The sequence below is a fragment of the Leuciscus leuciscus genome (assembly GCF_965113295.1).
Source record: "Leuciscus leuciscus genome assembly, chromosome: 25".
Lineage (NCBI taxonomy): Eukaryota > Metazoa > Chordata > Actinopteri > Cypriniformes > Leuciscidae > Leuciscus > Leuciscus leuciscus.
In genome coordinates this window covers 26,604,632-26,628,165 of record NC_138724.1, presented here as the reverse complement: position 1 = coordinate 26,628,165, position 23,534 = coordinate 26,604,632, and the positions used below count along the sequence as shown (strand labels likewise).

Genomic DNA, 23,534 nt, shown 5'->3' with positions numbered 1-23,534 from the left:
AAATAAAACTAATCTAATATCAAGAACAGGCACTTCATTAAACGAACATTACACATGAAATAAAGAGACACCACACAGCTTTCAGTGTTTAAAATCCATTTATTTATTTTTATGTATATTGATAACTGTGTCGATATGACAACCTATATATTATATATACACTTTGCTACAGTAAGAAAGAACAACTATAGTGGCATAATAATTAAATGACAATCAGACCATTATGAGTAAGAGAGCATAACTAAATCTGTTATCTTGCATATCAGATACAGTGTCCGCTAAACAATATTTCCCGTTTCACTCATTAACAATGATTCAAGTCCTCAATCTGGTTAATAATCTTTGTTGAGCCTCAACCTCATGCACAGATCTAAACAACATGGATTACATTTGTATTATAAATTATAGATGAATTATATCTTGGATCAAAGTTGGAATGTGTTCACATACATTCATACACACAAACTAGAACAGCATTATAGAGGGGGAGTTGCTGCCATAGAAACCATCCGAGGCCATCCCATAATATCAAGCGTGGTGTGAACATTGGAGTGACTGTGTTGATTAGAGTTGGAAGTGGACGCACTACAGTCTGTCTGTATTATCTACTCTACTGCACTCAACACACTATTAGAGTCTGCGGTTCTCCTTGATTCCGGATAAAAGTGAGAAATGTGAAACACAACCAGTCTGAGGTTCAGGAACATTCAGGCCCAGATCTAAAAAAAAGAAAAGAAAGACAAACTCTGAGACTTTCATCACAATGCTTAATACACTTAGACTGACTGTATTAAGAAATGTTTTCCACTGACCCGTAATGTGTGATCCCAAGATCCTGAACAGAACGATGTTCCGTCCGGAGAGACGCGGAGGGTGCTAACTCTGTTTTCATGTCCGAACAAGATGGACACGCGGGTGCCCTTTAAAACGTCCCATACATTGATTGTGTAGTCATTGTAACCACCAAACAGCAGTCTCCCTGCACATAGATATCAGCATAGCATAAACAACAAACTCATTCAAAAAGAAAATGAATCTTGGTCATGAATCTTGAGACATTAATAAATATATGTGTTTGCTTTATAAAATGTGCTTTGTTATGTGATATTTTTGTTGACTGCAGCTTTAGATGATCAACTATGTGTGAAGAAAGAAAATTTGTTTCTAAATGGAATTTGGGCATTTTTGGAATGGAATAACAGCATATTTGCACACTTTACAGAACATATTCTGCATAAAATAAAAAAAAAAAAAAAATAATCTGAACAAGAATGCACCATGCTAGGGGTTTTCAAACTGGAGCAAATAAATAAATAAACAATTTATCAAAGAATAAGAAGAAGAATAATTACATTAAAAAATATGTAAAATTTTACATATTTTTTTACTTATTCAATGTATGCATAATTTATATGTATGTATGTGTGTGTATATATATATATATTACAAAAAGAAAGTTAGAAAAAAATATGTTAAAGTTAATATATAATATTAATATATTTATAAATGTTACATTTACATATTTTATATTAAAAATTACATATATATATTGAATAAACAAATATATATATATGTATGTGTGTGTATGCTAGTATTCAATTCCATTCATTCTGGTTTCTAAAGACTCAGTAAAGCGACTAAATGATTCTTTCTGAAGAATAATGTGATTAATTACAATTATTTTAGAGTTTTTCTCTTCAAGTTTATACATTACATCTAAAAGTAACCTAATGATGGCAGAAAAATATGGTCAATATACTATACAATATAATAGATCATAAATATTAATAATAATGAATATTTTAACAATAAAAAAAATCCCGATTATATATATATATATATATATATATATATATATCAATACTGTTATCAGGCCAATCAAATAGTGAGTTGAGAAGGAGATATTATAAATTGTGGTTGATATTACTTTCATTGATCACACTGAAAAAGGGAGGTCGAGTGCACTGCATTGTGGGATACACTACACTACAGTGTGTTCTGGATAAGCACTGCACATTTTGCAAAAGCAATAGGTTCTGTGAGTATACAGTTTACATAAAATATTACCAGTGATATGGTTTTATGATATTCTAAACAGTGTCACTGCTCACCGCTGAGAGAGAAATCCACACTCGAGGCTCCAAATATGATGCTCTCTTTGGCATAAATGGCCACCTCTCTGTCTGCCCTCAAGTCATAGAGACGACACTATAAACACACACAATAAGGACAAGATTGAATGCATTTTTCATTATTTCAACACAGGAAGTATGAAAAAACTAAAGGAAAGAACAGACTCACAGTAGCGTCATCTGAGCCTGAAGCGAAAGCATCTCCGCTTGGATAGTACCTGCAGTGATAATAAAATATGAGCTGTCATGTGACTGTCTCGCTCGGTAAACATTCAACAATACTCGAAGGTGCAGCCAAAGACGAGTCAGATCAGTCGACGGCCATTGCCTTTACATGGTCATAACATTTTGAGGGTTTACAGACTATAAATATTGACCAGCACTGTAAAGGCCTGAGGTTTTTTTATGCTCTATGACAAAACCTGAAGGGGGGAAAACAGGCCTGAGGACACTTACCGCACACTGTTGATGTCTGATTCATGAGTCTCGAAAGACTGGACACACTGTCCCGTGCGCAAGTCCCACACGCAAGCCTTCTTATCGCAGCCCTGAGAGAGGCGAGAACATACAGGTCACTGCACAGGCATGTTAACAGCTCCATTGTGTCTGTGTGTGAATGAGTGCTGTGTGTGGGCTTGTTCTGCTACTCTTGTGGGCACCAGAATGTCCCCAGATGAACAGCAAAACCAGACAAAACCTCCTCGAGGGGATGACCAGAAAAAAGGTTAATAAAGTGACTAAATTTAGCACTGATTCATGTTTAAAAATACCCATCATCTACCCAATAATTCATCATCTAAAAGACCCAGACACAATTTTGACATCGACACTATGAGGACAAACTGCCATATAGATATTTTTGATTTATCTTATTATTTGGCAGCAGGAATATTAGGCTTCTGTCACTTTAAGAGCGGACACATGGATCCATTATACTGTTACACAAGCGTTTTCTATCTCAACTGTTTATGTTTACTTCAAACATGACTGACTGTGTTTACGTGTATACTCGCCAGTAACGGCATTATGAAATTATTTTGTGTGTATTTGACTGTTTAAGTGCAATAAGCAGTGAAAAAGCACTCAATTTAGTCCTGAGAGGCGGCTTTATGTGCCGCAGTTTAGAGGTGAGCACAAAATCTGTGGGAATGAGTCAAATTATGCACAATGTACGCCATCCCACGCCGAAACAGTAGCAATATTCATCCGGAGTAAATGAAACGAGTGAGTGAGGAGAGGCGGGTTTGTGTGTCACTCGCTGTCGGAGAGATGAGAGAAAGAGAGAGAGAAAGAGCAGCTCGTATCCTGCATCTATTCTGTGGAGCATTTCATATATTTCAGTATCGATATGTATCGAAAAATAGATATTTTTGACAACACTACATTGCACCTAGTTTATTATTTTAGATGCCTTTTTAAAAGACAAAAAATATATATATATATTAGGGGTGTAACGGTTCACAAAATTCACGGTTCGGTTCAATACGATACACTTGTGTCACGGATCGGTACGTTTTCGATACAGCAAAAAGAAAGAAATGGCAGAGAATTTTTTTATTTTTATTAAAACTAACATAATAAAGTATGATACTTTTTTTTTTTTACTTTGAGCAATTCTGGAGCTATAATTGACTCTTCTTAGGAGCATATAAAACAAAACAGCTCCTTGGAAAAAATGAAATGTAGCCTATTATTGTAGTAGTTATAAACAAAGGTTTATTTTAGATCAGATTAACATTTGAGGGCAGCAATGTTATTCATAATGTCAAAATAAAACCGACGTAATGTTACTTGAAGGCATTATAGCCTACTATTCCTGCCAAACTTCCATGGTTGCAGTTAAGTGTTACTACAGTAAATCCATGGTGAATGTTGCAGATCTGTGGACACTGGATAGTTCATTCATGGCACAATATGTTTCTTCCTGGTTTCCACGTCAGCGCTGTTTGATCTGTTAATAACGGAGAAATGTGAATGTTTCTCACTAGATCTCGCAGCGATGTTATTACTTAAGTGGCGAATTCAAATGATTTCTTTACTGGATCTCTTAGCGATGTGTAGTAACAGTGTCGCTTGATCAAGATCGGCTCGAGCTGCTTTGGTCCAAACTGATAAACGGTCCTTCAACCACACAATAACGAGTATAATATATGTGTGTATATATGTGTATATATATATAATATATAATCAATTCCAAGCAACCAAAGTGGCTAGTAGGAGTGACTGCGTTACACACCACTGCTGATACACACACATTTGGTAGGTTATCGGGTGTTAATGTCAAGCCCTGCTGGTGTGCATCTTGAGACAAAACAAGTTGCTTTCAGTTAGGACAGATCAAACATGCATTTTAGTCTGGGACTAGGCTCATGCCTTGATCTCATTCAAGGCTTATGTAAGGTAATTCTTGCTCTAATTCAAGATTATGTAAGATAACGTGTGACATTCATGGCGAGGGCCAGTGTTTGGGATGAGCAGTGCTGTTCCCACCCCTGACACAAACGTGTTTCCGGTCTCAGAGGGGGCAAGGTCCAGACACAGCACATCAGCCGCGTGTCCATGGAAACTCTGCAGCATCTGACCGCTCTCTACATCCCAAAGAGCACACGTGCCGTCGCCGCTGGACGTCAGGATCTATCGCACACACAAGACACACAGCAGTCGGTACAATGCAAGACTGTTTTCAGTATCTCATCCTTCATTGAAGCATACCTGCATATCTGAGTTTGTAAAGCAGCATGCAGACAGGTAGTTGGTGTGCATGGCCACTGATTTCTTCTTGGCGGCAAGGTTTTCGTTCTTGTCCAGGGATAGAGGGTACACAGAGCACTTATTGTCCAACCCACTGAGAAAAACAACAGATAAGTAAGTAAAATAACTCTAGTGAATAATAAACATGAAGATAGCAAGCAAATTCCCACCAATATGAAGCTTTTTCATATTGTTTTTTTTTTCAAACAAGGATATTTTGTATTTACAAAACTTTAAAATTGAAGTGTGTAACATCTGCGCCAACTAGTGGCACCAAATGGAACTGCATCAAATATTGTTTCCAAACATGTTTCCTAAAAGCCTCTTCTGCCACTGCCAATTATTTTAGGATCATTTATATAATATTACAAATTTTAATAATATTTAGAATCAGTAATTAGTAAACTAATTAAACTATTAATGATAATAACCCTGTCCACTGGTCAGAGGTACAGGAGGTCCTTTAAAAAAAGTATGCAGTGAAGTAGAGCTAAAGTTCATTGCTCAAACAAAAGGCTATAATGGTCTTAATCAGAGGAAGCCTTTGCCGTTTCAAAAAAATTATTGTTTATTAAATTGTTGTATAAAATCAATATCACATTTGCAAATGTGCTGATATTCAGGAAAACAGCACTTTTGCTTGTGTGATATTGCTTATAAATATTAAAAACAAACTTATACAGAGACTTATTTTGCACCATATCTTGTTTTTTGGAAGCATTTTTATTAATTTTTTAGGCATTTTTACCTCAAGCCCTCGTTAATTTCTCTTTTTCGAGCGCAAGCTAATTATGCGAGGCCGAAACATAGCAAAGGGCGCTACTGCTCTTGATTTAGAAAGGAGCCAGAGACTCACCCACAAGCCACTGCACATCCAGACGGGGCGTAAGCACAGGCCATGACCCACGTACAGGGCATAGTCACTGCATGCTCCTGTCAAAACATTTGAAATAATGAGAATGGAGCTGTAAAATATGTAATTAAAAACAATAAGGCTTATAACTGAAGTTAAATAGTATTATATTAAAAATTGAACCACACTTTTAATCAAAATTAGTCATTAGCAGTCTCTTTTCACCTTATTTGTTGTAAACGCATCCCATACAATCACCTTTCCATCCTAAAATACAGGAGAAAATGAAATAATGAATAATAAAATAATTACACATGAAAATAGGCCCTCCTTGATGTATTTGTTATGTTTATAGACTGACCTGAGACGAGCTGACGATTCTCCTCCTGTCTTTACACCAGTCCATACACAAGACTTTATTTCCATGGCCTTTCAGTGTTCGTCTGGTTTTCATGACAAACTGACCCAAAGACTCAATCTTCTCCGCCACTTGATGAACTGATTGAAAAAGTCACAATATTAACGCCATTTTGTTTATTTCCTGCTTTTATCCTTTATTAATGAACCTGCCTTCATAATCCTACATCACAAAAATTTGCTGGCAGTAATTATTGCCTCTTATCAAACCATTAGTGAACGAACAAGCCTTTCAAAAAAAAAAAGAAAAAAAGAAAAAGATAAATAATAAATGAACAAACAAATAAAGAGTAATTAGTGCTGTCAAATCGACTAATTGCATTGGACATAAAAGTGTATATATATATATATATATATATATATATATATATATATATATATATGTGTGTGTGTGTGTGTGTGTGTGTGTGTGTGTGTGTGTGTGTGTATACATACACACACACACACACACACACACACACACATGTATGTATTTTTACAAACTTAGTTACTTAGATGTGATTAATTAATCGATTTGACAGCACTAAAAGTAATATATAAATAAAGATGTATTAATTCTTAGCAGTGTTGTTATTGTGTAACAAACAAACTATTAAAAACCGTACGAGGCAAATGAAATAAAGCTGAAATAAATAAAAAAATGTAATGAAAAGCTTAAACTTAGAACTAGAAATGTTGCTACTATTGAAGTATATATTTTTTACTTGTTTTAGTATGAAATAATAATACTATAAATGAAAGCTAAGTAGAATATTTAAACAGAAAATAACGAATTAAAAAACGACAATTTAAGCACATAATAAAATGACTAAAACTTAGCCTAAACTAAAACCGAATATTTAAAAATAAAAGCTAATTCAAAATATGAATACTAGTAGGCTATATAATAATACACTGATTCTTAGTAATGACTGCCGTGTTTTTCCTCAGAATATCCTCTGTGATGCTGAACGGAAAATAAAGCGCTCCCTCGCCACCTCCACCATTATCATCCTCATCACCTTTCTCAACACTAATCACTTTATCTAAATGACTGATTGCTCTGATTTCCTCTTCAGTCTGATCCACGGAACACATCCAGACACATAACGCCAGCTATGATTAGTATTATATGATCATTAAGGACATACGTCTTCATTAAACACACATACGGCGGTTTAACGGTTCTTACGCTCGACATCGTGCAGTTTGGCTCTCTCCTCCTCCAGCTTCGTCTTCAGCGTCTCAGACTCGGTTTTGAGCGTCGACAGAGTGTCGCTAGGCTGCTCTGCCACCTCCTGCGCGGCCATTGCCACGAGAAAACACAAGTTTCGCGGAGGTGAGGAGTGTTTTTGTCGGGGAGAGGAGAGCAGGGACACGGAGGAGAGCCTGGAGACGGAGCGCACGGGTGATGGATGATGCAGCTGGCGTGACGTCATGAGGAGCGCGCGCACGCTCTCGCGCATCCGCCTGAACCCCCAGAGAGTCACTCGGATGTGCGTTATGTATTATATCCTCCTGATGATGATGATGATGATGATCAATATTTGCGCTCTCTACACCTGGAAGGACTTCTCAAATCCCTGTCTCACTGGAAAATATATTCTCTATTAATTCACTACTTCATTTTTAGCAATCTCAGGATTTACCACAACGTAAAAAAACTAAACAATGTTAAACTTAAATAAACCAATTTTACATTAATTTATGCAAAATGTAAATATTTTATTATATTCTTAACATTTTTGTTTAAAAATAGTGAAATCTATGTGTAGGGCCATATTGTTATGTGATTTTTTTTTATGACAATTAAACAACACTAATATATATATATATATATAATGCATTCCTGGTGGTAGTATATGTTGTACTGTTTTTAATGCGTTGATTTAAAAAAAGTGTCCTGATGATTTTCATTTCCTTATTAGAGTATGGAAAATATGCAAATGTAATTGAAAATTAAAACTACAGCAAGGAATAATGGGGGAAAACTGCATATCATAAAAATAGTCTTAATGTTATATATATATATATATATTTGTGCTATCAAATCGATTAATTGCATCTAACATAAAAAGTTTGTTTATATTTGTGTGATATATATAAATATATATATGTGTGTGTGTGTGTGTGTGTGTGTGCGTATATGTATATATACACACACACACACACACACACACACACACACACACACACACACACACACACACACACACACACACACACACACACACACACACACACACACACACACACACACACACACAGACATGCACTCACACTCTCTCTCTCACACACACACACACACACACACACACACACACACACACACACACACACACACACACACACACACACACACAGACATGCACTCACACTCTCTCTCACACACACACACACACACACACACACACACACACACACACACACACACACACACACACACACACACACACACACACACACACACACACACACACACACACAGACATGCACTCACACTCTCTCTCACACACACACACACACACACACACACACACACACACACACACACACACATACATATATATATATGAGTGAAATGCACCCTGTGAGGTTTACTAATTGCTAGGTAAGTTCTTGGGGTTTCCTTCTCTAGTCCTCAGAGAGTTAACCATCATAAATATTGCATTTCCACTGCATATTGTGAGAGCTCTGGAGGATGGCGAAGAGAGAAGAAAGAAGGACTCATTTGGCAGTTGTGTTTATTGATTTATTTCTGGTGTATAAAAAATTCAACGGAAGAGCAATTTGTGACAGTAATTATTTAGGATTCACAAAATGGAGCTGAACATTTGAGGTCGGTTGGGTTATTAAAATCTATGTTACAGTGTTTGTGGATGGTTGATCTTGTAAAAAGCTATTCTAAAATATACTATTTAGAGAACATGTGATTAAAATATTTATAAATAAATCTAAAATATACAAATGTTAGCAGTTATTTCATAATGCATTCAGGTCAGACACATCCTGATCATAAGTAATGCTGTCTTAAGAACTAGTCTGACTAGGATAATCAGTCTTACTTTTCAGGTTCAAATTATACCAATCTACATTTTTATGTAATTGACTATTTAATTAAAGTTATGACTATAGTCTTACAGAAGAAAATGTAGATGTCTGAACATTTTATGCAGCTGGCCCCTGGTTCTGATATCACAAAGGTCAGAGGTTAAAGGTCAAATACGAGTGGCGAAGCCCAGACGGAGGCTGCTGGGCACCTGTAGGAGTTCCAGTGCTTGTGGCGAGGAGCAAAAGGGAAAGGTGACCTGGAAACGATACTGTGAATCCATCATGAGCTGAGACGAGCCCTCGCGCTCCTGCAGCAATGCCTGTTGCCATGGAGACAAAAACAAAGGCCAATCAGAAGTCTAGGTGATGCTTGATGCTCAATACTACAATAGAGTGCATTAGCTCCGCCCCCTTTTTCAGCAGCGCTGGTTCCAGAAGTATTTTTTCCCATAGGGATTTTAAAAAAGTGTTATCAGCCATGAACCAAGCCAATCAGCAACGAGGTGAATCACAACATTACAAACTTTGATTTGAAGCTAAAAAGTATTTGAAAAGTGGACAAAATGACAAAGGACAAGACTGTGTACTTCACCGTTTCAGTGAGGGAAAGAACTACAATCCCATGAAGCATTGCAAACAGCATTATCTAATTTAAAACAATGGAGAAATATTAAACTTCTCATGTACAAATGTTGATTATCTATATAAAAACAATATATTTTAAGTTTATTGCAAAATATGTTTATATATGAAGAGTTCAGATGCAAAAGCCTCTAAATGCCATCTGAAATTTTCTTCTAGAATGATAATTTTTATCAAGCTTGTGTATTTAAGTCCAGTAATTTCACTTAAATGACAATTAATAGGTAATCTTCATTGCCATTTAAGTGAAATTATTGAATTTAAATATACAAGCTTGATAAAAATGATCATTCTATAAGAAAATTTCAGATGGCATTTAGAGGCTTTTGCATCTGAACTCTTCATATATACATATACTCGATCACATTCGCAGTGATTAATGTGAGTGGGTGGAGCTAAAGAGCAATTTAGGTGCGTGTTACTTTTTTTCTAATCACTGATTGGTGGAATTTCTGCACAGCATCATGCGCAATGTAGTTTTTCCACTAGTAATTCTGCTGTTAAATATGATAACTTTAAAAATAGGCTGAAATAAACATTAACAACCTCATAGCTCACAGAAAAGCTGACTCTAAAGGTTTATAAGTTATCTTTCAAAATCAATTTCCTTGTATTTTTACTTCCTGAACCTGACTGTTGCGCTCGATTGATTTGTGATCATTTACCTTTATACTACTGTTCAAAAAAGCTTTTAAAAGAAATAATACTTTTATTCAGCAAAGATGCATTAAATTGATCAAAAGTGACACTAAAGACATTCATAATGTTACAAATGATTTATATTTTAAATAAATGCTGTAAATGATGCTTTCTATTCATCAAAGAAAGCATGTTTCATAGTTTCCCCCAAAATATGAAGCATCACAACTGTTTATAACATTGATAACAATTAGAAATGTGTCTTGAGCAGCGAATCATATTAGAGTGATTTCTGAAGGATCATGTGACACTGAAGACTGGAGTAAATTCAGCTTTGCATCACAGAAATAAATAACATTTAAACAAATATTCAAATAGAAAACAGTTATTTAAAACTGAAATATTATTGCACAATTTTTACTCTATTTTTAATCCTTTTAATCCTAAAAGAAAAAAAAAATCTTACCTGCACTTTGCGGACAAAGGACGGAGCCACTCGCTTTTCGAAATCATCAATGGGTGTGTAGGAGTTTAGGATTTTCACAATCTACAAAACCACAACACAACCAGACTCTGAAGGTTTTTATAAACGAACACAAAGAATTGACATTCTACGAGCATGTTGGCACAATTTAAGCTCCTCTAAAGTGAATTAGTGGCCAAACGGCTTGTGTAAAGCGGCACCTGCACGGACGAGAGCTCGGAGCATCTCTGCTTGATCTCGGCTGCGTCTTCATCGGTGGTCTTGTTGACCTGAAGAAGCCAGGCGACCTGAGACAGCGGCCCCAGCGTTTCCATGGCACAGCTGCCCTGCAGACCCTTCTCTCGCAGCCACTCCTCCAGGTAACTGATGTTACACCTGTAAAAGAAAGATGCTCCATTAAACTCTATTTCTCAGGACGTTCAGAAAGGCAAACTACCATCCTACCCGTACTATTAGTGCTGTAGATCTCAACTTCATTTCCTGTGTGATGAATAAAGTCATACAGGAAATGACATCCACTGAAATCTCTTTCTTAGTTTGTTGTCTTAATCTCTTGCATATTTAGATTTTAATTAGAGTTTGCATTAAAATTTCTTAACTTGGCAGAACAGTGAGTCGTTCTGCCAAGTTAAGAAATTTTAATGCAAACTCTATAAAAATCTAAATATGCAACATACTGGAAACTAATTAAAATATAATAATATCATGCAACATATTGAAGTCATGAGCAGTTTATTATATGCAATATACAGTATTCACTAGTGTTCAAATATGTGGGGTTGGTAAGATTTTTGGAAGTTTTTGAAATAAAACACCAAGGCTTTATTCATTTGATCAAAAATACAGTAAAAACAGTAATATTGTGAAATATTATTCCAATTTAAAATAACTGTTTTATATTTGAATATTTTATTAATATTTTTATGTATATATTCCATTTTCATTTTAGTTAAAGTTTTAGTAACTCTGTTGTGTTTTTGACATGTTAATGGTTTTTTATTAATTTTTTTACTTTTATTTTAGCTTTAGTTTTAGTTATTTTAGTACATCAAGTTAAACTACATTAAAATGAGAAATTTTACCTTGAAAATAAATTTTATTATTTAATTTAATTTAAAATATATAAAAAAATAAATATTTAATTTCAGTAAAAAATTTTTTATTATTCTTTATTCTTACATTTATTTTTAAACATTTTATGTTTTTTATTGTTTTAGTTAACTATAATAACCCTGATTGTCAGCATCATTACTTCAGTCCTTCAGAAATCATTCTAATATGATGATTTGATGCTCAAGGAACATTTCTGATGATTATCAATGTTAAAAACAGTTGTGCTGCTTCATGTTTGTTGAAACCATGATACATTTTTTCAGGATTCTTTGATGAATAGAAAGCATTTATTTGAAACTGAATTTGAATCTTTTAGAACATTCTAAATGTCTTCAGTGTCACTTTGATCAATTTAACGCATCCTCGCTGAATAAAAGTAGCGCATACACACACACACACACACACACACCTGATCTGCATGCCCTTACGGCAGGAGCACAGGTCCTTGCGGAGCAGAATGCTGTTCACTGAGGTGGATCCGATGAGGTAGAAGAGCTGTCTTATGACCTGACCCTGCAGCTGCGTCTCCATGCCCTGCTGAGCCATGCTGGTGTGGAACGAGCCGAGCTGCTGCAGGATCGAGCTCACGCTGAACGCCTCGGTCCCGCTGAGGTCCCCGCCGTCCTCGTACACGCTATTCGAGCGCTTGCGGACACCGGTGGGCTTCATGCTGGAGATTCCCTGGAGGCTTTCGTGCTCCAGCATCCCGGGGACTGGACAGAGAGAGGGGATTGTTTTACAAGATGGACCAAAGAAATCTGCATTATGTCAACGCTAACGTATCAACTATATTTCCATACCGATCATGGGAAAGAGCGCGTCCTCCATCACGCTGATGAACTGGTGGTAGATGTTGATGGCGAGGTCGCTGAGAATCTGCCGGTGCTCTGACAGGTCGAAGTTCTTCAGGCAGTTCTTGTTCTGACGAGGCGTGTTGTGCTTCATGAACTCCTGTTGATGAAGGGAAATCAAGGAATCTCATTGGTTGGTTTCAGGCATTATATAAATAAGATATCTTAGACCCTTTGAAATTATGTGTTGATGTATTAATAATAATACATTGTATTTAGGGCTTGACATGAACTTTTTTGCTCACCAACCACTGTGGCTAGTGGTTTTTCCAAACTTACTAGCCACTCAGCATTTTCACTGGCCACAATTTTGACATTGATACCATGGGGAAAAACTGCCATTTATATATATATTTTTATATTTTCTTATTATTTGGCAGCAGGTTTATTAGGCTGCTGTCACTTTAAGACCTGATGCACAGATCCATTACACTGTTACACAAGCGTTTTCTTTCTCAACTATTTACGTTCACTTAAAACATACAGTATTCATACATACAGTAACTGACTGTTTACATGAATACTCGGCAAGATCAGCATTTCTGACATAATTTTTTGTGTATTTGATTGTTTCAGCGCAATAAGCAGCAAAAAAAAAAAAAAATTGTGCTAAGAGGCAGCTTTACATGCCGCACTTTAGGTGTGAGAGCACAAAATCTGCGGGAATGAGTCAAATTATTTGCAATACGCGCAATTCCACGTCGAAATCCAAGCCCTGTAACAGTAGCAATATTCATCCGGGGGAAATGAAACGAGTGAGTGAGGAGAGGCGGGTTTGTGTGTCACTCGCTGTCGGAGAGATGAGAGAGAGAGAGAGATGAGAAAGAGAGAGAGAGAGAGAGATAGAAAGAGCAGCTCGTATCCTGCATCTATTCTGTGGAAAATGAGTATTTGATGCATTTCATATATTTCAGTATCGATATGTATCGAAAAATCTATATTTTTGACAAAACTACATTGCACCTACTTTACTATTTCAGATGTATTTTTAAAAGACTACAATTAAAAAACGTATATATTATATATACAATTCAATCCATCAAAGTTTCTAGTAGGAGTGACTGTGATACACACCACTGCTGAAATACACACACATTTGGAGGTTTGGTGGGTGTTAATGTCAAGCCCTGATTGTATTTATAAAGTGCTTTTCTCACACCCAAAGTGCTACAAAACAAGAAATGGAAGTAAAATACAGAAACTACAGAGATAATACAATGCAATAAATGCAGTAAAACAGACATTAAATATCTCAATACTCTATTGAAGAGTTAAATGTATCTATTGAATGTACATTTTAATGGGTCTTTAATAGTGACGGAGAAAGACACAGAAAGCGGCTTTACCTCGTCCCCGCTGTACTGTTTGAGACAGTTGAGGAAGTGATATGTGTTGGAGAGCCAGAAGGACAGAACTTCAAAATTCTCCTGGTTGCCCTGAAATCATAGTCATCATCATAATCATCAATTTTGATGATGCGAATTTTGCCGCTCTCGCCGGCAGCGGTGTGAACGTACAATTACACAGTTCAATTTCAGTGTTATCAGTTATCTGTGATATGTGAATGCTATGTGAGACAAAGTGGCAAATAAACATTTCAAGTGTTAAATGTGTTGTCTAAATGACTGCTAAAATTATTAATTTGACAAAATGTTGTCTTTATTCTGTTTTATCATGCTTGATAAGTAAATTTGATATAGTAACACAAAACCTAGAAAACATTTAAATAATTTTTGGTAATTGAAAACAAGAAATTTTTTATATTTATAAATCATGGAATTTATAGATCATGGAATATCAAATGCTTAAATAAATTGATCTCAAAAGATAAAAATAAAAAATAAAGTCCAGCCATGCATGAATTAACATAGGAAATGAATACGGGTCTTTTTAGACCCATGTTGTGCATTAGAAGGGGTTTCCATAGCTTGCGCATCAAAGGGTTAAGGAAACTCAAGCGACATGTCAGAGGATTCTGAAGAGTGTTTAACCGAGGCAGAATACATGCAAGCTGCTAGTTTAATGATATGGTCATCTATTTTGGTCATGCCAGTTTTGTTTGAATTGCATTAGTTTGCTCCAAATTAAGACATAATGCAGCGTGTGTTAGAAGTAGTTCATTCTTCATCCTAAAGTAAAAAAAAAAAAAAGCCCCTTACCGTGATGACCTCTTTTATGGCTGTAATGATGCCGTGCATGAGGGACTTGAGCTTGTTTCCATCGTTGAGGTAATCTGAGTGTCTCACACACATGAAGAGGAGATGTGCAGCCAGACCAGGGATCATTTGCACACCCACACCGCGAGGTTTCAGCTCTGCAGATTACAAACCACTGATTAAGTTATGAGTTATGATTTGAACTTACCGGTACACAGGCTTCACAATATAGATTTACCGAGTATGAGCGTCCGGATCAGCCTGCTTTCATCCTCCTTCTTGTACTCCAACATGCCCAGGTACTCTTTGGGCACGGCCGGTACTGCTTTCTGATTGGCTGATGAGAATGTGAAACATGCAGAGGATGAGACCGGATTGACTGAACGAGAAATCAGGTAAATGAAGAGAGTTTTACCCGTCACATGTGTTTGAAGAGCTTTGATTTGGTCTTGAAGTCGTTTTATCAATCTGTCCTTCATGTCTGACTGCTCCTCGAAGTCCTGAAACAAGAAGAAAATCATCTTAACACATTAGATTAAGATTAAGAGATCGACTTTTTGGTCCGCAAAATACCTAAATGTCCTTCAGGAGGACACAGATTTTGGTGCCACTAACAGTCTAAATTCAATAGATAAATAGATAAATAGATAAATAAATAAATACATAATAAATAATGCATAAATTATATACGTTATGCATGTATGCTTTGGTAAAAAAAAAAAAAAGCTAAATGAAAGCATATAAGCACAAAAGCAATCATGAGCGTGACCTTCCACACACACCATATTCTCAGCTGTGAGGCGTGACGTCTCCTGTCGGAGTTTGTTCTTGGCTTCGCTCTCTGAGAGCAGAGCTTTCTGTAGCTGCTGGTTCTCCTCCTGGAGGTCAGCCATCTGTCCCTCCATCTCTTCTCTTCTTCTCTCGCTCTCTGTAAGCTTCTCCTCCAGGTGCCTACGAACAGAAGCACAACACCTGCTCCTTCAGCCTTGTGCCACAGTCTGTAGTGTAAATATAGTTTGAACTTTGAGGGTTATAAACGCCTCACCTGCGCTGTGATTGCTCCTCTTCGACAGTGTGCTGAATCTCTTTTGATAACTCCTTTATTTTTGCTGCAACATAACATTTAAGTTGTAAAGAAGTGCCAACAGATAAAACATTTACATATTTAGGCTTACCACAACTGAATAAACAGATAGCACAGTCTGTTGTGATTGGTCAGATGGCCCAGTCTGTTGTGATTGGTCTACTCTGCTCTGATTGGTCAGATGGCACAGTCTGTTGTGATTGGTCTACTCTGCTCTGATTGGTCAGATGGCCCAGTCTGTTGTGATTGGTCTACTCTGCTCTGATTGGTCAGATGGCCCAGTCTGTTGTGATTGGTCTACTCTGCTCTGATTGGTCAGATGGCCCAGTCTGTTGTGATTGGTGTACTCGGCTCTGATTGGTCAGATGGCCCAGTCTGTTGTGATTGGTGTACTCGGCTCTGATTGGTCAGATGGCACAGTCTGTTGTGATTGATCTACTCTGCTCTGATTGGTCAGATGGCACAGTCTGTTGTGATTGATCTACTCTGCTCTGATTGGTCAGATGGCACAGTCTGTTGTGATTGGTCTACTCAGCTCTGATTGGTCAGATGGCACAGTCTGTTGTGATTGGTGTACTCGGCTCTGATTGGTCAGATGGCACAGTCTGTTGTGATTGGTCTACTCTGCTCTGATTGGTCAGATGGCACAGTCTGTTGTGATTGATCTACTCTGCTCTGATTGGTCAGATGGCACAGTCTGTTGTGATTGGTCTACTCAGCTCTGATTGGTCAGATGGCACAGTCTGTTGTGATTGATCTACTCTGCTCTGATTGGTCAGATGGCACAGTCTGTTGTGATTGGTCTACTCTGCTCTGATTGGTCAGATGGCACAGTCTGTTGTGATTGGTCTACTCAGCTCTGATTGGTCAGATGGCACAGTCTGTTGTGATTGATCTACTCTGATTGGTCAGATGGCTCAGTCTGTTGTGATTGGTCTACTCTGCTCTGATTGGTCAGATGGCTCAGTCTGTTGTGATTGGTCTACTCATTTGGTCTAGGCATTATGCAAATGTTTTTCAAACCTACGTAGGTTTGTGCAGGAAGTAAGACTGGAATCACTGACGACTCGTTTCAGGCAGTTCAGAATCGGTTCTTTCTTTTAGGACACAATAACTCCATTTATCTGCACTTTGGTCTTTGAAACTTTGCAGACCTTTTACATTCACAAACAGCTATATCACACTACATGAAATGTAATATTCGAAAAAACATAATAGGGGCACTTATGTCTTATGCACACAAAAATTGTGTAACATCATATCCTGCTGTCCAGATCTGTCCCAAAATATCTTTTCGCATGCATAAAACCTAGTCTATTTAACATGTGGTTGGCTCACCGCTCATCTCAGCGCTCTGATCTTGTAACTGGGTCTCAAGCTCGTGTTTGTGGCGGTTCAGTTCCGACACCTGCTGCTTCAGTTCTGGAATCACCTGCACACAGGAACTCACCATCATCACCAGGTGACTATGTTTATTGGTTGAGTAGATGATAGTTTCAACCAATCTGGGGAGTGAGGTGGGACTAAGCATCAACAATCATTCCTGTTTGGCTCAGAGGAACAAACCGCATGGGTTTCTTTGACGAATCAATGCTGATCAAAACTTGATGATGCAATCACGTTCACTACGGAGCCTCTGAATGTCCAACTGAGACAAACGCAATACCACAGAAAAGCCGAGAATCTCCTCTTTACAAGAATTTTTAAAACATACAGATTGGATTAGCGGTTATTAAAGTTATTAAACATTTAAGAACAATAGTTATTTTTAAGGGTTACACTATGACACTAAACATAAAGAGAAGCTACATAAATACACTCCACCATGTTCTCAGCGGCGAGGCGGGCCACTTCCTGCCCGATGCTTTGGTTGACGCTACTTTTCTCCTGAAAGAGAGCTTTATGCTGCTCGTTCTCTCTGTTTAAATGTTCGTTTTTGAAGACCAGAGCTTCCAGTTGACTCTCATAAGCCTCTTTCTGCTCCCGAAGCTGAGTTTCCATCACCCTGAGAAAGAAGGACAGTCAATTTGCTAATCTGATGTATAATATATATATTTATAAATAAATGAAATAGTTGTAAAAACATATTTACTTTTCTTTAAGCAAAATTTTTTTTATTTTTTGGGATGCGAAAACAAACACTTTTGATTAAACTGAAAACCTTTAGAGGTCATACTTTGCAGCTTTCTCCACGCCGTCAAAAGCAGTGAGAAGATCAGCTCCATCATCATTATCTGAGGCTTCTTTATTCAGCCTGGAGTAAAAGAGACAATCTGAATCAAGCTAATCCAGATAACAATCAGCGCTGACGATCCCAATACTCTGACGCACCTCTGGATGAGATCCTCCTCTGCGGAGTTACCGAGCAGCTGCCTCATGATGAAACTCATCTTAGCTGAGGGCATAACAATGGATAAAGACAGCTCTGTGTTTTATAGTTTTACATGTATTGTTCATTGCTTTATAGAATGTTTTATACCTCTGGCTTGAAGACTTTGAGCTCTCTTGGTTTTATCAGCTTCAGCTCGTTGCATCTGCAGGCTGTTGATTTCTTTCCGTAAATCCGGTATGACCTTCAAATGTCACAAAAAACAGAGTCATTGTGTGTGTGACTGACAGAGAAAAACCCTATACGTTCATGTCCATATTAATAACACTGTATAAAGGCCTTCTTACACCAAGAACAGTAACTATAAAGACAACTATAACAATAACTATAACTATATTATCTATTTAAAGTCAGGTGGATTCTGATTGGCTGTCAATATTTTTTATAATTTATCAGCTGGAAGAAAACTTTATAGTTATCATCCTTGGTTAACACTAGATTTGCCTTTGCAGAAAGGAAAACTAGTGCTTCAAAATCAGGAAAAGAAGAAAGTTTTAGAGAAGTTCAAGTCTCAGGCTATTTAGGACAAAATCTGAAAAAACGATAAATAAGATACAAATAAATATGCAAATATATAAATAATCAAATGTAAATGTTGTATACTGTATAATATTTGTAAATAATAAAATATTCAATAATATTCAATATCAAAAAATATAAGGAGATATACAATGAATTAAATAATAATAAAAAAACTATGAAGAACTAAAAAAAAACTTAGATAATGATTGGAATTAAAAAACAATTAAAATACAAAGTAAAAGCTTTCAATTTTGCAATCCAACATTTACATTAACAGTTCCCCAACCATTTCATTTATATTGTATTATTTTAGCATTGCTGGGCATTGAATCAATTATTTGTATATTTCCACGCACATTTGATTAGTCAATTATGTTTTATATTTGCAGGTTTCATCCTCAATCATCAATATTAGGCTTCGGTTTGCTGTAAACGCCTTGGGAAGCACTGTAATAAAACAGCCATTTGTACCTGTTCTTTAAGAAATGTAAGAAAAAGAGAAAGGAAGAGCTGGAGTTGTGATTGACCTTGACGTGTTTGGTGAGTTGCAGCAGTTGTTCCTGCAGTTCTGCGTTGACCTTCATGTCGTCCTCCACTTGCGTCTGGAGTCTGATTCGCTCCTCTCTCAGTCTACGGCTTTCCTCTTTCAGTGCTACGATCTCTTTATCCGAGTCTTCCTTCTGGAGTTCACTGTTGTGCTCCGCCACCCTGACAGATCAGAGGATGGATTTGGACAAACGCGTTTAGACAAACGTCTGATTGAAAGCCAACAACTCAAAGTTGGGTCTGTTCCTCACAAAGTTAGCATGTAGCTTCAGACGCCCACTTTTGGACCATTTCTATGGTGTTTTTTTGAGCGTGTGCATGAGCAACTTTGAGTTTCACTGAGGAAATGAACTCAAAAGTGCTTTGGAACGAGACAAGAGCGAGTAAATGATTTTTGGGGGAACTATCCCTTTTAAAAAAAGTGTTCTTACTTTCTAAACCTCTCCTCTCTTTCCAGATCTTCCATCAGCTTTCTCTTTACATCCTCAAATTGATCTGGAAAACAAATGTTTTGTTAGTTACACTCACATACTCTTCATTATCACGGTTGGACAGCTCACTCTTCACCTTGCATCTGCAGTGTCGTCTCTTTCAGTTTCTGCTCCAAAGCTTTATTCACCTGAACCAGTTTCTCTTTATCATTCTGAAGCAGAACGATCGCCTTAGAGAAGAGAACAAAGTGAAAACCCTCATAATTATATTCAATGTTACAAAGATATTGTACAAATCAGTGTGTCTGTTACCTGATTGGTCTCTTCTGAGTTTGTTCTCGCCCTCTCCTCTAAAGCTGCCATCTCATTGGTTAGCTTTCCAAGCTCCACCTCCAGAGCCTGAATCTTTTCTAGACCGTGAGCTCGTGCATTAGACAAACTGGCGAGTCTCTCCATGAGGCCACGGTTCTCTTTATTCTAGAGGAAGAGAGAGAAAGGGTTTGTATTTCAGAGACGCTGCAGAAAATGACATATTTAAAGAGTCCGGACACTTTATTTTAATTTGTACATTTGATCAGCAGTGTTAGTATTTATTTTGGTTTTTATGTTTATATTAAATTTTTTCATTTTAGTTTTAGTAATTCTGTAATGTACTTTTGTCATTTTCATTAGTTTTTTTTTTATATTTCTATTTAGCTTTAATTTATTTCAGTATATCATTTTAATTTGAGTAAATTTAATACTTCAATTTGAAATGATTCATTTTGGTTAGATGCCTTACTAAATTAAGTTTTAGTAATTTTGTTATGTGCATATATCGATTTCATTTTTAGTAATTTTCATTTTAGTCAATTTATTACATAATTTAATTTACTTAATTTATATTTTATTTTATAAAATATAAATATTCGTCATTTTAGCCAATTTTGTATTTAATATAAATTATCTAATTTAAAAACAATTAGTTAGAATTTTCTTTTTATATTTTCACTGTCTGTTTAATTTTAGTTTAGGTTTTAGTAATTTTATGTCCTTTTGTCATTTTCATTATAGTTTTTTTCAATATTTCTATTTAGCTTTAATCGATTTCATTTTTAGTAATTTTCATTTTAGTAAATGTAATACATATTTTTATTTACATTTTATTTTATAAAATATAAATATTCATCATTTTAGCAAATTTTATATTTAAATTAATATAATTTATCTAATTTATAAAATATAAATATTATTCATATTTTGAATTTTCTTTTTAAATGTTCAGTTTCTGTTTAATTTTAGTTTAGGTTTTAGTAATTTTATGTCATTTTGTCATTTTCATTATAGTTTTTTTTTAATATTCCTATTTCTTCTATTTAAATTCTATTTAATTTATTAAATAGAATTAAATAGTGTTAGTCATTTTCATTTTAGTAAATTTAATACTTCAACTTCTAATTATTTATTTATTTCAGTTAGTTGCCAAGGGAACATTTCTAATTTCTAAACATTTATCAAGTTTTTTAAGTTTCAATTGACCTAATATTTATATTTAATTGTATCATATATTAGTATGCATTTTCCCTGTAAATCAGACCTGTGACACTGGCAGCGTCAAGCTTTACTTGAAGTTACTTTGAAGCAAGTCACATGCTTTAAACATACCATTATGAACAAAAAAAATCTCTTTAATATCTCAATTATTTCTCCCATATTGTTACGTTTTAGGCTGGGAAGAGTAAAGATGAGGATAACGGCTGAGACTGTGACACAAATAGCAATAAGATTAGAGATCAAATAGAGACTTTGGTTTAAGTCGCCCAGTGATCTCCCATGTCTCTTCTAGAGTTTCAAAAAAGATCTCAACAGTGTGTAAAACTTTGCTCAGATTTGCCAAGATCCCAAAGTGGGAGATCTCAATATGAACACTTCTCAACAAGAGATCTGAGCTGCTCTCCACATTTATTTCATAGCTCTATATACTTACTGTACGCTAACTACTGAGCCGTTTCTGAGACACATCTGAGACAAAGTTCATACTTAACTCAAATCTGAGATATGAACAAGCATCCTTGATCAATAACGTTCTCTAGGTTGTCTGATCGTACCTGCTCTTCCACTTTCTTGCGCAGCTGCTGGACTCTGTAGGAAAGCTGAACGTTGATGACCAGCCGTCGCATTGTTTGAAATCGCCGGCGCACCAGCCAAGCTCGAGCGTACTTCTGCAGAACCAGAGCCTTGTGCTCCGCCACCATCTATAAGAAGGAGACATGATCAAACTTGTGATCAAACACTTCAACAAAATGACAAACGATGAGACTGGTTGCTTTGCCTTTCTGTAGCGTTTGCGGGCCATCCATCCTCTGGTGTAGGCCTGTATGATGACTGCAGCCCTCAGGACGAGCTGGTAAATCTTCCGCACCAGATACCCACGACAGTGTGTCTGAATCACCACAGCGGCCCAGCCCTGCTTCAGCGCCAGAGCTGTCACCGTGCGTCTGAGATAGAAAAAGTAGCATATATTATGGAAAGTTCTGTGCTATTTTTTAGTTGTCTATGTATAGAAAATTAAACAATATAACAGATCAATGTCAGTTGCCACACATCAACTTGACACGTCTATAAGCGCCTTTTGAACTGAAAACAAGTGTGAACAAGTGAATAACAGTTTAAAGGTGCAGGAAGCGATTTCTGAGAAATGCTGTTGAAAGTGGTTTGGTCTGAGCACCACAACACACTTGTAACCAATCAGCAGTAGGGGGTGTGTCCACTCTTGATGGGGGAGGAGAGATAGAGAGCCAATTAGTCGCAGGGGGCGTGTCCACTCATTATGAGGGAGGAGAGTGAGCCAATTAGCAGTAGGGGGCGTGTCCACTCAGGATAGGGGAGGAGAGAGTAGGCCAATCAGCAGTAGGGGGCGTGTCCACTCATTATGAGGGAGGAGAGTGAGCCAATCAGCAATAGGGGGCGTGTCCACTCATTATGAGGGAGGAGAGTGAGCCAATTAGCAGTAGGGGGCGTGTCCACTCATGAGGGAGGAGAGTGAGCCAATTAGCAGTAGGGGGCGTGTCCTCTCATGATGGGGGAGGAGAGATTAGGCCAATCAGCAGTAGGGGGTGTGTCAAAAAAAATCAGTTTACACAGTTTACTAATGTTTAGGGTCAGTAAGATGTTGTTAATACCTATAAATGAATACTTTTATTCATTAAGGAAGCATTAAATTGATCAAAAGTGACAGTAAAGACATTTATAATGTTTCAAAAGATTTCTATTTCAAATAAATGCTGTTCTTTTGAACAAAATTCATCAAAGAATTTTGAAGAGTTCCAAAAAAATTAAATTCATCAAAGAATCCAAAAAAATATATATTTTCCACAAAAATATGAAGCAGCACAACTGTTTTCAACATTGATAATAATCTGAAATGTTACTTGAGCAGCAAATCAGCATATTAAGAATGATTTCTGAAGGATCATGTGACACTGAAGACTGGAGTAAATTCAGCTTTTCATCAC

The 23,534-nt window shown here is 36.6% G+C and overlaps 2 protein-coding genes across 2 annotated transcripts in view; both read right to left on the bottom strand.

Moving 5' to 3' along the window:
* Positions 1-85: 85 nt before the first annotated feature.
* On the bottom strand, positions 86-7,566 carry gnb5a (guanine nucleotide binding protein (G protein), beta 5a). The gene is made up of 11 exons (XM_082159229.1): positions 7,325-7,566; positions 6,098-6,234; positions 5,962-6,003; positions 5,740-5,816; positions 4,845-4,977; positions 4,623-4,766; positions 2,589-2,680; positions 2,302-2,350; positions 2,112-2,208; positions 813-979; positions 86-719 (listed from the first exon to the last, which is right to left on the bottom strand). The coding sequence occupies exons 1-11, from the start codon at positions 7,440-7,442 to the stop codon at positions 708-710; spliced, it is 1,068 nt and encodes a 355-aa protein (XP_082015355.1). The 5' UTR covers positions 7,443-7,566; the 3' UTR covers positions 86-707.
* Positions 7,567-8,870: 1,304 nt separating this feature from the next.
* myo5c (myosin VC) overlaps positions 8,871-23,534 on the bottom strand; it is a 24,929-nt gene continuing 10,265 nt past the window's right edge. Inside the window, exons 18-39 of the mRNA XM_082159895.1 lie at positions 22,352-22,553; positions 22,128-22,274; positions 20,353-20,517; positions 20,177-20,270; positions 20,041-20,104; positions 19,591-19,771; positions 18,632-18,725; positions 18,484-18,547; positions 18,329-18,406; positions 17,977-18,157; positions 17,491-17,584; positions 16,114-16,177; positions 15,851-16,019; positions 15,484-15,568; positions 15,307-15,405; positions 15,072-15,226; positions 14,259-14,348; positions 12,862-13,012; positions 12,471-12,774; positions 11,149-11,323; positions 10,931-11,011; positions 8,871-9,503 (exon numbers count right to left, since the gene is read on the bottom strand). Coding sequence (XP_082016021.1) covers positions 9,351-9,503; positions 10,931-11,011; positions 11,149-11,323; positions 12,471-12,774; positions 12,862-13,012; positions 14,259-14,348; positions 15,072-15,226; positions 15,307-15,405; positions 15,484-15,568; positions 15,851-16,019; positions 16,114-16,177; positions 17,491-17,584; positions 17,977-18,157; positions 18,329-18,406; positions 18,484-18,547; positions 18,632-18,725; positions 19,591-19,771; positions 20,041-20,104; positions 20,177-20,270; positions 20,353-20,517; positions 22,128-22,274; positions 22,352-22,553 — 2,890 coding nt within the window. The 3' untranslated portion in view covers positions 8,871-9,350. The remainder of the gene's footprint in view (positions 9,504-10,930; positions 11,012-11,148; positions 11,324-12,470; positions 12,775-12,861; positions 13,013-14,258; positions 14,349-15,071; positions 15,227-15,306; positions 15,406-15,483; positions 15,569-15,850; positions 16,020-16,113; positions 16,178-17,490; positions 17,585-17,976; positions 18,158-18,328; positions 18,407-18,483; positions 18,548-18,631; positions 18,726-19,590; positions 19,772-20,040; positions 20,105-20,176; positions 20,271-20,352; positions 20,518-22,127; positions 22,275-22,351; positions 22,554-23,534) is intronic.